General features: G+C 42.1%; 1 protein-coding gene across 7 annotated transcripts in view; it reads right to left on the bottom strand.

Annotated features, from left to right (window-relative positions):
* Positions 1-6,440: 6,440 nt before the first annotated feature.
* The window catches only part of IFT88 (intraflagellar transport 88), a 208,697-nt gene continuing 200,195 nt past the window's right edge, over positions 6,441-14,942 (bottom strand). For 6 of the 7 annotated variants that reach the window (XM_079775659.1, XM_079775663.1, XM_079775664.1 and 3 more), the window contains 2 exons: positions 7,384-7,494; positions 6,441-7,142 (listed from right to left, as the gene is read on the bottom strand). In XM_079775659.1, the coding sequence (XP_079631785.1) occupies positions 7,021-7,142; positions 7,384-7,494 (233 nt within the window). In that variant the 3' untranslated portion in view covers positions 6,441-7,020. Of the gene's footprint in view, positions 7,143-7,379; positions 7,495-14,942 lie in introns of all 7 variants that reach the window. The other variant, XM_079775667.1, reaches the window with a different exon arrangement.

Raw genomic sequence — 14,942 nt, 5'->3', positions numbered from 1 at the left:
AGGATAATGCTAGCCTTGTAAAAAGAGCTTGGAAGTCTTCCCTCCTCATGAATTTTTTTGGAATACTTTGAGGAGGATAGGTGTTAGTTCTTTTTTGAATGTTTGGCAAAATTTGCCTCTGAAGCCAGCCAGTCCAGGACTTTGGTTTGCTGGAAGTTTGTTGATTACTGCTTCAATATCATTAGTTGTTGTCGGTTTATTCAGGTTTTCTGATTCTTCCTGACTTTTGGAAGAATGTATGTTTCTAGGAATTTGTCCACTTTGCTCAGGTTGTCTAATGTGTTGGCATTTAGATGTTCGTAGTATTTCTTTTTACAATCCTTTGTATTTCTGTGGTGTCAGTTGTTACTTCTTCCCTTTCATTTTGGATTTTATCTATATGGGTCTTCTCTTTGCTTCTTGATGAGTCTGGTTAAAGGTTCATCAATATTGTTTATCTTTTCAAGGAACCAGCTCTTGGTTTCATTGATCTTTAGTATTATTTTTTTAAGTTTCTATGCTATTTATTACCGCTCTGATCTTTACTATTTCCTTTCTTCTACTTACTCTGATATTTTCCTCTTGTTTTCTAGTTCTTTTAGGTGTAGGGTTAGATTGTTTACTTGAGATTTTTCTTGCTTCTTGAAGTAGGCCTGTAATACTATGAAATTCCCTCGCAGGACTATTTTCACTGTGTCGCATAGATTTGAGGTTGTTGTGTGTTTATTTTCATTTGTTTCCAGGTGATTTTTGATTGACTTCAGAAATGAAGGGAGGGGGAAAGATGGAAACATCAATGATAAGAGAATCATTGATTGGCTGTGTCCTGCACACCCCCCACTGGGGATCAGGCCCAAAAACTGGGCCTGTGCCCTGACCAGAAATCGAACTGAACCTCCTGGTTCATAGGTTGACCCTCAACCACTGAGCAACATGGGCTTGGCTATTTCCAGGTAATTTTTGATTTCTTCTTTTGTCTCATTGGTAACCCATTCATTGTTTAATAACATGCCATGTAGACTCCATTGTGTTTGATTTTGAGGTGTTTGTTTTTTTTTAATTGTACCTGATTTCTAGTTTCATGCCATTGTGATCTGAGAAGATGCTTGATATGATTTCAGTCTTCTTGAATTTGTTCAGACTTATTTTGTGTCCTAACATGTGGTCTATTTTTGAGAATGGTCCATGTGTACTTATGAAGAATATATATTCTGTAACTTTGGGATGAAATTTTCTGTAAATATAAATTAAATCTACCTGATCTAGTGTGTTGTTAAATGTCTGTTTCCGTGGTGATTTTTTGTCTTTAAGATCTATCCATTGATGACAGTGGGGTGTTAAAGTCCCCTTCTATGACTGTATTGCTGTTGATATCCCTCTTAAAGTCTACCAAGAGTTTATATGTTCCTATATATGGTGCATGTGTTTACAAAGGTTATATCTTCTTGTTGTATTGATCCTTTTAGTATTATGTAGTGACCTTCCTTGTCTCTTTTTATGGCCTTTGTTTTGAAGTCTATTTAATCAGATATAAGTATTACTATCCCAGCTTTTTTTGTTTCATTTGTATGGAATATTTTTTTCCATCCCTTCACTTTTGTTCTGAGACAGGTCTCTTGTAGACAGCATATATATGGGTCTTGTTTTCTTATCTTTTCAGCTACTCTATGCCTTTTGATTGTAGCATTTAATAAATTTACATTTAAGGTCATTATTAATAGGTACTTATTGCCATTTTTTCTTTATGCCTATGATCCTCTCTCTATAGATTTATTTTTCTTCATAAAGTAGTCTCTGTAGCATTTATTGCAATGCTGGTTTGGTGGTAATGAACTCCTTTAGTCTTCTTTTGTCTGGGAAACTCTTTCATTTCATCTTTGATTTTAAATGATAGGCTTGCTGGATAGAGCTGCTTGGTTGCAGCTTTTTATTACTTTGAATACGTCATGCCAATCCCTTCCAGTCTGTAGTGTTTCTGTTGAGAAATCAGCTGACAGTCTTATGGGAACTCCATTGTAGGTAACTTATTGTCCCTCTATTGCTGCCTTAAAATTCTCTCTTTGTCTTTAACGTTTGTCATTTTAATTATGCTGTGTCTTGGTATTGGTCTCTTTGTGTTTATCTTGATTGGACTCTCTGTGTTTCCTGAACTTGTGTTTTTCCTTCACTAGGTTGGGGAAGTTTTCTGTCATTATTTCTTTAAACAGGTTCTGTAGCCCTTGCTCACTTTCTTCTCCTTCTGGTGTCCCTATGATGCATATGTTACATTTCGTGTTGTCTCTAAGTTCCCTTAAACCACCATCATTCTTTTTGCTGCTTTGATTTTTTTTTTCCTACCGTGTCTTCCAAATTGCTGATTCGATCCACGGGCTGTTTATTCCTTCTAATATATTCTTTATTTCAGATATGGTATCTTCATTTCCGACTGGTTATTTTTCATGGTTTCTATGTCATTTTTCATGCTGTTGAGCATCCTAATAACCATTACTTTGAACTCTGTTTCTGATAAATTGCCCGCTTCCATCTCATTTAGCTCTTTTTCTGGAGATTACTAGCATTCTCTCCTTTGGGAACTATTGCTTTCCCCCCCCCCCACCCCCCTCCCTATTTTGGCTTTCTTTTTGTGTCTGTTTCTATGTATTATATAGAACTTCTGTGATTCCCAGTCTTGGTGTTGTGGCCTTCTGCTGCAGGTGTCCTGTGGGACCCAGTGTTGCAGTCTCCATCTCCTGAGCTGAGTGCTCTAGGAATGTCTCTTGTGTGCATTGTTTGGGCCTTCATGTTGGTAATTGGGTCTTAATTGCTGTTGGCCAATTTGTGGGTGGTTTCAACCATCAGGCTGTCTGACTGTGAGGCTCAACCCTGATCATGGCATGCAAGCTGCTGTGCAGGTGCAATCTCAAGGTGTCTTGTTGGGCTCAGTGGCAAAATCTTCCAGATCACTTGAGCTTCATATTCCAAGAATGTTTCTTGTGGATTATGTATATCTCATGTTATAATTCCAACTTGATGAATGCTGTTGTGGATGCAGTTAATCTTTCAGGTTGGATGATTATAGGAGTAAACCTCTATCACATTGTATGAGATGCTATGCAGGGGCTGCTTCTCAAAGTTGGGTTATTCCTATCAGGGTATGGTTCTTCTGGAATCTTCCTTTGGGTATATAATTTGTGTGGCTGGTTGGGTCAAGCTCTGGTTTCGTCTGAAGCCCACCACTGCTTGTGTTGGTTCTTGGTCTATTTGAGTGTGGTTCAGGTGCAGGTTGCTGTCAGACATTATGTGTAACCAGTTTTGGTCTACCTGTCTAGAGTTACCAAGCTGTTCACTGTGTGTTCCTGTGTCTACTTGACTTGGGTGTGTGTGGGAGGGGCCAATCTGTGTAGATGACTTGACTTCCTAGAGCTCTGAGCTGGGATCAGTTCAACAAAAGTCCAAGGTATTCTGAGGTTGGCCTTCACCTGTTGGCTGCTCCACCTGCACCCCCACCCCATAGTTGCCTGGACTTTCTCCAGAGTCTTATGAAGAAAGACTGTAGAGTGGGCCCATGATGGCCATGCCCCACTGGCCCTTCCACGGGGCTCAAGCTCAGTGGGTCATAGTGACTGGATTGAGCAGACAGGGCTAGTTGGTCTCCTAGTTCAATGCAGCATGGACTGGCACACAATGGGAAGAATATGGCCCCTGTTCCAGAGCCATACCATTTGGTCTCTGCTACAGTCTTCAAATCCACCCCCCACAGGAGGAGCACACTGCAGGCTCAGGTTGGGTATAGCCAGCTGTCCTCTCTGCAGGATCAAGCTCAGTAAGACAGGACAGGGTCACTGGAATTTGGGCAAATAGAGAGAGAAAGCCTTCTTTTAGGAGTGGCACCACTGGGGTGACATGGGAGGGGGTGAGCTGCACTCTTTCTTTTAGCTCTGTAGCCACACCTGCTCAAGTCCTGGAGCCTCTGAGATAGATGCACTCTGAATGTCCAGCTCTGAGTGGAGCCTCCTTCCTCCCTTGAAACAGTCCAGCAGGACGTGGCCAGCTGGGGGTTTGAAAACAGATAAAGTCAGTTTTCCATTGGTGATGGCACTGGCCCATGAGAAAACTGCATGCCTCCTTCCCATAGCTCTGCAGACATGCCTTCGGAAACTTTGATGTTGTAGCTGCATTCTGGAGCTCTGGGCTCTCAAATGTGCTGCCTGCTCTCCTGACCAGATCAAGGCAGCCCTCAACCCTTGGGAGGGAAGCAAACTGCTCACCTTCCCCTAGCTCAACAGTGTACCACCAGAGACCCTGATGGGAGGATCTGAGGGGGACACCTCATATGACACAGTTCTGAGTTGTGCCCTCTTTCCCCTGTAAAGCTGCACCAGCAGGGCGGTGCCAGCAGGCCTTGGAAGAACAAATCAAGCAGCCCTCCACTGGGCATGGTGCTGGTCCTTGGGAGGGGAGCCATCTGCTCCCCCCTGCCTAGCTCTGCAGTGCACCTCCAAAGACCCTAATGGAGGGCTCTGAGGGGCGTTGCACCAAATTCCCCAGTTCTGAGTTGTGCTCCCTTCCCCCTGAAGAACCGAGCTTGGTAGGATTTGGCAATGCAAGTCAAGGCAGCCCTCTGTTGGGAGTGGCCCAGGCCCATGGGAGGGGAGCAAGTACAAGCCTCACCTAGTTCTAAAGCTGCTGCTGCCACAGACCCGACAAGGAAGTCTCCCTACCCTGTGGGATGGGGCCAAGGTTGGCCCTTGTTCCAAAGCCACCAGTTCAACGACCATCTGAAAGCCTTTCTATACTAGTAGTTTCTCCAGGTCTCTGTTGGGTGCAGCCAACAGTCCCTTTTGCAGGACTTGAGCTTAGAAGGGTGGTGTCATCAGTATTTGGAGGATGGGGTTAGTGCCCTTTCCTCAGATGGTGCTGTAAGGAGTGCCCGACCCTGGGATATGGTGCCTGTGGGCAGTGGGGGATGTTGACTCAGGACTGGGACCTCAATAGCCAACCCTCCAGATCTCTGGAGCTATGCTACCCAGATCTTCTCTCTATAGCTTCTGAGTCTTCTATCAGAACCCTGGGTAAGTGCCCAAGAGCATGCTCCTGTGCAATGCTCCTTAGGAGAGTACCAGGGATGGTAGCAGACTTTCTTCTCTTCCCAGAAAAGTCCCTGCTTATTTTTGCTGCCAGATGCTATGTAGGCTCGTCTTCCCAGCCCTGGTGCTCTGGTTTGGGGGTTATGGCATGGGGTTGAGACCCCACTCTCCTCAGGGAGGACTTAAAAATATTTTTATTGGCTTCAGAGATGAAGGGAGAGAGAGAAAAACATCAACGATGAGAGAGAATCATTGTTCATCTGCCTCCTGCACGTCCCACACTGGTGACTGAGCCTACAGCCTGGGCATGTGCCCTGGCCGGGAATTGAACTGTGACCTTCTGGCTCCTAGGTCGATGCTCAACCTCTGAGCCACACCAACTGGGGCTGGGGGGTAACTTATGCAGCCACAATAACCTTCTGGCTTCTCAGCCACTACACTTGGGTGCAGGGACCAACCCTCTTCATGTCTCTGCCCTTCTACCAGTCTCTGTGTAGCTTCTTCTAGCAATCCTTGGATATAATACTCCTGTTCAGGTGTTTTTCAGTTGTTTATTCAGGTTGATTGCTCTATATTTTGGCTGTAAATCCAGTTTGGCATATGGAGGAGGTGTGTGCAGTTTCTACCTCCTCTGCAGCCATCTTTGATCTCCCATATTGTTTTAATCTATCTATATAAAAGCCTAATATGCAAATTGACCAAACGGTGGAACGACCTGCGGAATGACCGGTCGATGGAGAGCAGGGCTGGAGAGTGGGCAGTGCCAGGCCAGCCAAGGAGGGTGCCAGTGGGCAGAGGGAGGCAACTGGTGGCGGCAGTGGCTGGGGGTGGGGCCAGCGAGTGGGTGGCGCCAGGCTGCTAGCCAAGGCAGGTGCCAGCGGAACCCCCCCACCCCCCGATTGCCCTGCCGGTTGCCTCACAGATCGGCCTTGATTGCTGGCCAGGCCTAGGGACCCTTCCCTATATATTGGGAACAGTCTCTCAGGTTTAAAAATTAAAACCAGGCAAGGCTACTCTAACACTAAAAAAACAGGATGATGCAGCGATGACATGCATGGACTCTGGCTTGAACATTTTGTGGTCAGCCTGATTCTGACACTTATAACTGTGTGACAAAGCCAATTACTTAACTTCTCTATGCTTCAGTTTTCCACCCATAAGATGGGGAAAATGGTACTAGTGCCTCAGAAGGATCATGTGATGTACTACTTTTTATAATCAGGGCAAAAAAATGTAGCTGCCCATACAACAGCAAGATGCCTTTCACCTGTATGAAAAGTATGGTCACTGGTGCACGCAGCGTCCCAGGTTGTAAGAAGGATGTCCGACTGCTGGTTTAGGCCTGTAAATTGGCAGTCAGACATCCCCCAAGAGGTCCCAGATTGTGTGAGGGCACTGGCTGGGCTAAAAGACCTTCCCCCTCCCCCGCCCGTGCATGAATTTTGTGCACCAGGCTTCTAGTAGTAATTTAATTCCCACTCGGGCAAATTTCCAAAGAAGTATAGTTTCCAAACTCGAAGCAATTGAGCTTGACTAAATATCCAGCAATGATATGTCCTAGCATAGTATTATTCAAGCTGCAATCCAAGAAATCAATGTAGTTTTCATTATAACACTTTAAAAATGAAATTATAGAAAATAGCATATACTGCAGTATTAAAGATAATTTTTATGCATACGTGTGTGTGTGTGATAACTGGTTGTCCAACAAAATTCATTTCTTACTTGGTGGGGGGGGTGGCGGTCAATGTTTTCAAAAGGGTAAGGAAGTCATAGCTTAACGGATTAGTTTCACATGTTTTTTTCCGTTAAAAAAAAAAAACAAGACTTAAACCCATACTCATAGAACACAATACATTTATTAAAAACTTTGGAAGTGTACAAAATTAAAGCTTGTATATCTAATCCAAGGTTTAACATGGGTATTATCTTGCAAGGTAATTTCTTTCCTTTAATAAATAACGTAATATACATATTATTCAGGAAGCAAATCATCTCCTAACTCTTCATCAGCAAAATCATCCTCCTCCAGTCTTTTCTTGGCCGCAGTCTTCGGTCTTTCTACTTGAGGGCCCAGTGGATCCACATATGAGGCATCTAGGTTCAAAACAGATAGCTCCATTAAATGATATAAAAAAAATAACAAAACAAACATGAAGCCAGTTAGTCTCATAATCAAAACTGTGAGAACAATGCAGAGTAAACAGAAATGCTCTCCCAAGTCATTTCAATTCTCTGTATATATGAAATTCTTAATGCCCAATTATACATTTTTGCCATCTCACCAGTTTTCAGACCTGTTGTGCCTGTGGGCTGTGTGGGGAACATGGGCACTTGCCTATTTCTTTGTGACTGCTACTTTCATACGGCTCGTTTGTCCCGGGTAAAGCTCTCAGTTTGGCACTTAGCTGTTCACCTTTACTATTGGCACTACAGTTCTGGCCACTATCTGAAATCACAAAAATAAAAATGCATTTGTGTTTAACATGTTGAGAAAACAATACTACATCATGAAGTTAAAGCATACTTATTTACCAAGGTTGTTTCGCTTGAAGCCAATGTATTTTTTCAAATGTGTGCTTAATTATAGGTTTCAATTTTACCAATTCTCTTGTGAAAAGTTAGAGACTACTTTGCCAAGTTTAATCTAGCAAAGAACAAAGCAACTGGAGAAAGAACAAATAGTTAGTGTTAAGATCAATATGAGCTGTGTCATCAACCTCATATCAAGGCAGCTGAGTGGCCCTAAAACCACATCAAATAGAAAAAACACACACACAAAAACCAAAAAGAGACTATTCAAGCTCAAACTAGGTATGAGATAACATAGATATACAATCCATTTTCTTCAAACGTTTGAAGAATATTCATATAAAAGAACATTAGATTTGCCCTGCATAGTACAATCGATTTTGGCTCAATATAAGGAAAAACTTGAAAAGGATGACAGTGTCTGAATATGGAATGGCTGCCATGGGAAATAATGCAATTCATATAACTGAAGAATTTCAAATAAAGTTGAACACTCACATTAGTAAGAAATATTAGTAGTACTTTTGAATCTTAAATCTATTAATATATTTTAAAAGAACCACTCCTCCAGTCCCACAATTTTTATTTCTTCCTCTTAAAATAACCACAATATTCTTTTTGTTTTGTTTTGTTATGAAAGCTTCACTTTCAATGAGAGTAGTCCACAGATATGCTCTGATCATTTCTGAGTATACTTTATATTTTAGCTTATTGACAATGTCAATAAATATACTTCAAAACAAGATGGCCTTTAAAATACCCACATTTTAAGGCTGGTCAAATGAACCAAAATTATAAGTCCTCTCTGGGTTCTTATAAAAAACTTACTATTTCCCTGCATTGTTGATATTATTAAAAATAAAATGCAATGAATGTGACCACATATTTTATTTTGTTCTTCTCTAATTTTTTTATTTTGGTACAATTAAGTCAAATTTTTTTTCATTTACAAATGCAAATAGGGGTCTTTCAAAGTGCCTGAGTGAGCTCAGCTAAAGAAAGTTTGAAAACTATTGCTCTGGGCAATATTGCTTTCACTTCACTTTTCACACAGATATAAGTTATCTATATGAATATAACAAAACCCCAACATCTCTCTCAGGCATCCAAAGCCTTTCTGAAATCCTAATGTATAATTCCAAGACTGAAGGACTACAGTCCCATGGAAAGAACTTTTTTTTTTTTTTTTAAGAACAATCTTTTAAAGATGAAAACTGGCCCTAGCTGGTTTGGCTCAGTGGATAGAGCATCGGCCTGTGGACTGAAGAGTCCCAGGTTCGATTCCGGTCAAGGGCACATGCCTGGGTTGTGGACTCAATCCCCAGTGGGGGGCATGCAGGAGGCAGCCAATCAATGACTCTCTCATCATTAATGTTTCTATCTCCCTCCCTCCCTCTCCAATTCCTCTCTGAAATCAAAAAAATATATTTAAAAAAAAGATGAAAACTGACCTCCTCAGAAAACTTTAGTTGTCCAATTGAAAAGTCATGAATAGAATTGTTAAATATTTTCTATATTATAAAGACCACTAAGGGTATAATGTGAATATCTTCATTTCATCATTTTCATAAACCTTCATGGAGTAACATTGCCATACATAGGCAGGTAAAAATGGAGCAATATTTGTAAGTTGGGGTGGGTTTTATGTCCAACAAACAACAATTACTATTTCATAGAGGGAAGATAAAAACAAATAAGTTCAGAAAATTGAATTGTGAAATCAATTTATCTGAATTATCAATCAATTAACACTTAAACTTCCAAATGATACTTTTATTTTATAAGAGAAAAAAATATTAAAATCACAGAATTTAGAGTAACAAGGAATTTTGAAACTTACCTGTACCAGTAAAAAAAGAATATTCCTATAAAATGTACAATGTATATGAAGAGATAATTCCCAAAGTAAAATCACAGATGGACAATAAACATATAGAAATGGTTAAGCTTACTTAACTTTATAAACATAGTAAGTTAAAAAAAAGCAAGCCAGAACACTATATACTGAATACCTTTTTAGAAAGCTTAAACACAAGCAAAATTAAATATATTGTTTGTATACATGGTAAAATTATATATGAAAAGGCAAGAAACTGAAAAATGTAAACCTCAATATATATCCTATATAATAAAAGCCTAATATGCTAAGTGTCTGGTTGACCAGTCGGCCATTCAACCAATCAAAGCATAATATGCTAATGATATGCTAAGGCCGCTCAATTGCTCGCTATGACATGCACTGACTACCAGGGGGCAGATACTCTGACTGGTAGGTTAGCTTGCTGCTGGGGTCCAGCTGATCGGGACTGAGTGAGACAGGCCGGATATGCCCTGGAGCCCTCCCGCAGTCCCTCTCTGGCTGGCCAACCTCCTGCGTCCCTCCCCGGCCCCGATCGTGCACCACTGGGGTCCCTCGGCCTGGCCTGCACCCTCTCACAATCCAGGACCCCTCAGGGGATCTCGGAGAGCCAGTTTCAGCCCAATCCCGCAGGCCAGGCTGAGGGACCCAACTGGTGCACGAATTCGTGCTCCGGGCCTCTAGCCTATATAATAAAAGCCTAAGCGACCGTTACAGCAGAATGACCACTAGAGGGCAGATGCTCAATGCAGGAGCTGTCCCCGGTGGTCACTGCACTCCCACAGGGGGAGTGACGCTCAGCCAGAAGCCTGGCTCATGGCTGGTGAGTGCAGCTGCCATGGCATTGGGAGACTCTCCTGACTCTGCAGCAGCAGGCTGGGTTGAGCGCAAGCAGTGCCCGGCCCCATTTGGGGCTTCTCCCTGGCCGCCTGCCGCTTGGTAAACTGCCACATCTCTCAGGGAATGTCCGACTAAGGTTTAGGTGAGGGCACAGGCTGGACTGAGGGACCCCCCCAGCCCCCGCCCAGTGCACGAATTCCATGCACTGGGCCTCTAGTAAAATATAAAACTCATAATATTTATGTGTGAGAGAGGCAGAAGACAGAATGCACATAGATAGGTATAACAGTAATGTTCTGGTTCTAATGTTTTATGAAGACTTCATTAATATAATTTTATTAATATGCTTCATAACAGCACTATACAGATTCTTTTGTAGATATCAAACATTCCATAATTTAAAATTCATATAATTCTAAATGTAAGATTCAATATCACCTATTAAAATTACTAAGATTAAAAAATATCAGAATAGCAAGTGAAATGAACAAATTTTCTAAGATTTGGTAGTATACTGGTATATCAAAAGATTTAAAGTTTTCCTGTCAGCAAGATAATGGAACAGGAAGCCCCAGACCTTGTTCCTTTACAAAGACATTGCCCATGGTCCAAAAGCCTTCACGAGAACTCCAGAAACCAGTTAGGAAGCTCAAAGGCAAGAACAACTTTATTGAAACAGGTAAGAAAAGCAATTTTATTTCAACTGTGTCAGCCCCTACTCAGAGCCAACATAGCCGACATTTGGGAGGAGAGGCCCAACTTGCAGGTCTCCCTTGGGAAGAAAGACAACAGTAGAATATATATCCAACATTTGGGTTTTTCATACAACTGCCTGAGAGACTGGTCTGGAGTGCTCCTGAGTAACCAGCATATTCTGGATGCCCCAGAACTGCTAAGAACACAAAAGAGCTCAGTGGCTTGTTGAAGCATCAGAGGACCTCCTCCACTACAGACAAAAGCTGGCACAGCTTGTTATGATCAGGAGAATGTGTCCAACTCATGGCTTATTCCTCAGCAGGGAAAGATTGAAATGAAATGTACATCCAACATGCCAGCTTTTTGGGGGGCTGTCCAAGGGTCTGGTTTCTGTCACATGTGACTCGGAGCACTAAAGAACTGGCATATTTTGGATACTTGTGGGCTGCAGAGGACAAATGGAGGTTCAGCAGCTTGTTGCAGTGCCAGAGATTCTGCAGTACACCAGAGGAACAAAAGATTACAAATCTTGAAAAAGAAACCATCAAACCTCTCAGACTGGGAAGTTTGCACATAGAAGCAGAACAAAGATGCATCCCCGAAAAATTCTCAATCTCTAGCAGGGCTTATGGGTGAAGGTCAAAGCCAGTACAAAAAGAATGGGAGAAGTGGCTGTTTTTTTTTTGTTTTTCTTCAAATGAAAACACAACAAAAAGTAACAAGATACACAGAGAAACATGATCCAAAGAAACAAAATAAATCTCCAGAAGTTGACTCTAAAGAAATGGAGATCTATGAACCACCTAACAAAGAATTCAAAGTAATTGTCTTAAATAAGCTCAATGTGCTACAAAAGAACACAGACAATAAATAAAATTAGAAAAATCAAGCATGGACAAAATGAGACTATCAACAAAGAGATAGAGATCATAAAAAAGAACCAAATAAACATTCTGGAGCTGAGGATTACAATAATTACAGTAACTGAGTTAAAAAAAATCACTACAAGGGCTCAAGAACAAACATAATCAAACATAAAGAATCTGTGACCCAGCGGAGTAGCTCAGTTGGTTGATCACTGTCCTGTGCACTGCAGGGTTGCTGGTCGATTCCCAGTCAGGGCACATACCTGGGTTGCAAGTTTGACCACTGTTGGGGCACATACCTGGGTTGTAGGTTTGACCCCCAGTTGGTGCACATGCAGAGGGAAACCAATCAAAGTTTTCCTTTCACATCATTGTTTCTTCTCCCCCTTCCTTTCTCTAAGCATGTCCTCAAGTGATGATGAAAAAAAAAAAGAATTTGTGAACTCAAGATAGATAATTTGAAAATATAGAGTCAGAGGGACAAAAGAAACACACAGGAAGGAAGGAAGGAAGGAAGGAAGGAAGGAAGGAAGGAAGGAAGGAAGGAAGGAAGGAAGGGAGGGAGGGAGGGAGGGAGGGAGGGAGGGAGGGAGGGAGGGAGGGAGGGAGGGAGGGAGGGAGGGAGGGAGGGAGGGAGGATAAGAAAGAGGAAAGAAAGAAAGAGGAAAAATTAAGAAAGCCTAAGAGAATAATGAAACACTGTAAGTAGATCAATACATGTACTATGGGAGACCTAGAAGAAGAAAGAGAATGAGACAGATTATTTAAAGAAATGATCAATGAAAACTTGCCAAATATGAGGAAGGAAATGAACATCTAAGTTCAAGAAGCTCAAAGGACTCCAACTAGAATGTACCCAAAAAGACCCACATGGAGACACATTATAACCAAAAGAGAATCTTAAAACCAGCAAGAGAAAAGTGACTAATCATGTACAAGGTAACTAGAATGATGATCAACAGATTTCTCAGCAGAAACATTACAGGCCAGAAGGGAGTGAGATGATATATTCAAAGTGCTGAAAGAGAAATCTTCTAACCAAGAATATTATATCTGGCAAAACTGTCCTTCAAAAGTAAAGGAGAGAGGAGAGGAAAAAAAATGGCGACGGAATAGAGTCCTGTTTGGAGTCTGGTCCTGGGGCGGAGAGTAGGAGCAACAGAGGTTCACAGGGGGATTGTATATTGGCAAGCCAAGGAACAGCTAAACTCCAGGAGAAGGCGGGGGAGTGCTGGCCAGGGCTCCCCTGACCGTGCAGCACCCACAGGGGCTGGGTCCCCTCCCGGAGCTGCGGGCTCACCGGGCGCCTCGCCATCTTGCAAGGAAAGGAGGATTGTATTGGAAACCTGACTTTCCGCAACAACTGCAAACACTGAACAGCTGTGAGCACCAGAACACCGGTCCCCTATCGACGCAAACATTGGGATTCAAAGGAACTCTTCACTAAACCACGGAAAGGTCAGATTTCGCCTGAAATAAGGTGTGGTTTCTAATCCCCGCGGTGGGAGGGAAGCGCGCGAACCGCAGGACCGGCAGGAACCGGGAGGTCTGTGCCTAGAAAAACCGGCGGCAGTTGGAGCTGCCATGATCCGTGAATGTGGAAGGGGGTCCTCTGAGCTGCTAACAGAAGTGACCTCTTAAAAGCAACTCATTTTAATCTGACGAGGAGGATCAGACTAAGAATTTTCAAAGGAGTGCAGGCTACTTAGTCTGGCGCACAGACCCACTGTCCGCACACTTGGGCTCTTTCCGACTCTGATTACTAAGCCCAATTCATAGGAAAACCCAGGTGGAAAAACCCTGAAAGACTGCAGGGGGAAGTTGTTTTTTCGGAACCTGGGAACAGAGCTGGGTGTGACCATTGGAGAGGCAGTGACCATTGGAGAGGCAGCTCTGAGGAGCACACCTCCACAAACCGGTAGTGAGTGCCATAGAGGGGGAAAAAAAAAAAAAAGCTAGAGAGGCCCGGAAGTCAATTCAGAAACACTGCCACCCAGGGGCTGAAACGCTAATTGTCTCTGGTGTAATCAAAAATAAATATGAGAAATTAAGACACGGCCGGCTCAAAAAGCAGGACTGGCTTACAACACTGAGAAGCAGTGGAATGAAGCTGAACTGAAATACCGCCCAGACTGGGAAACAGGCATACCAAACAGAATATTAGAGGAAGTGAATGACAGTCGCTACTGCACATTTTAGTCTTCCTATTTTTTAATTTTTAATTCCTTTTTCAATTTTTTTTCAATTTTTTTATTTTCATTTTTTGCATCTTTTACTTAAGAAACTAAATTTTTTTCTTTTTCCTCACTCGATTTTCACCTTTTTAATTATTACATTTTTATTTTCAATCAGCATTATTATTACTATTATTTGACTTTTTTAAAAAAATATATTTTATTGATTTTTTACAGAGAGGAAGGGAGAGAGATAGAGAGCTAGAAACATCGATGAGAGAGAAACATCGATCAGCTGCCTCCTGCACACCCCCTACTGGGGATGTGCCCGCAACCAAGGTACATGCCCTTGACCGGAATCGAACCCAGGACCCTTCAGTCCGCAGGCTGACGCTCTATCCACTGAGCCAAACCGGTTTCGGCTGACTTTTTTTTTAAATGTCATTTGATTTTCCCTTTCTTGTATTTTGGGATTAGTGTCCTACATTCTATTTGCATCTTTCCCTTACCCTATCTCAACGCTAACATTTTGCCATCACTCTCCTCCTAACCTTTCCCCTTTTGGTCTCCTGTTTTTCTTAACCCTTTCTGGCTATAGATTTTCCCTACTTTTTCAGTTTACCCTCTGCTAAAATTTCACCCTACTTATATATCTAATTCCCAACCCCCTGCTCCAAATCCATACATACCTCTCTCTACGCTACCTTAAAAAAAATTATTTTTCTCTCTGGCCTTTTGTTGTTGTTTGCTTGAATGTTGATTAGATTGAATTTTTATGCTTATTTATGAGATTGTTTTGATTATTATTTTGTTTGGTTGGTTGGTTCTTTTGTATGCTTTGTTTTTGTTTGTTTTTTACTTTTGTTTTCCCTTGCCTCACTTGATATTAGTTGGTGTTGCAGTTTGTATTAATCTCCAGGCTCGTGTTGCT

This window comes from Cnephaeus nilssonii, assembly GCF_951640355.1.
Source record: "Cnephaeus nilssonii genome assembly, chromosome: 6".
Classification (NCBI taxonomy): Eukaryota; Metazoa; Chordata; class Mammalia; order Chiroptera; family Vespertilionidae; genus Cnephaeus; species Cnephaeus nilssonii.
Note: the sequence above shows the minus strand (reverse complement) of the source record. Positions and strands in the feature narration are given on the sequence as shown.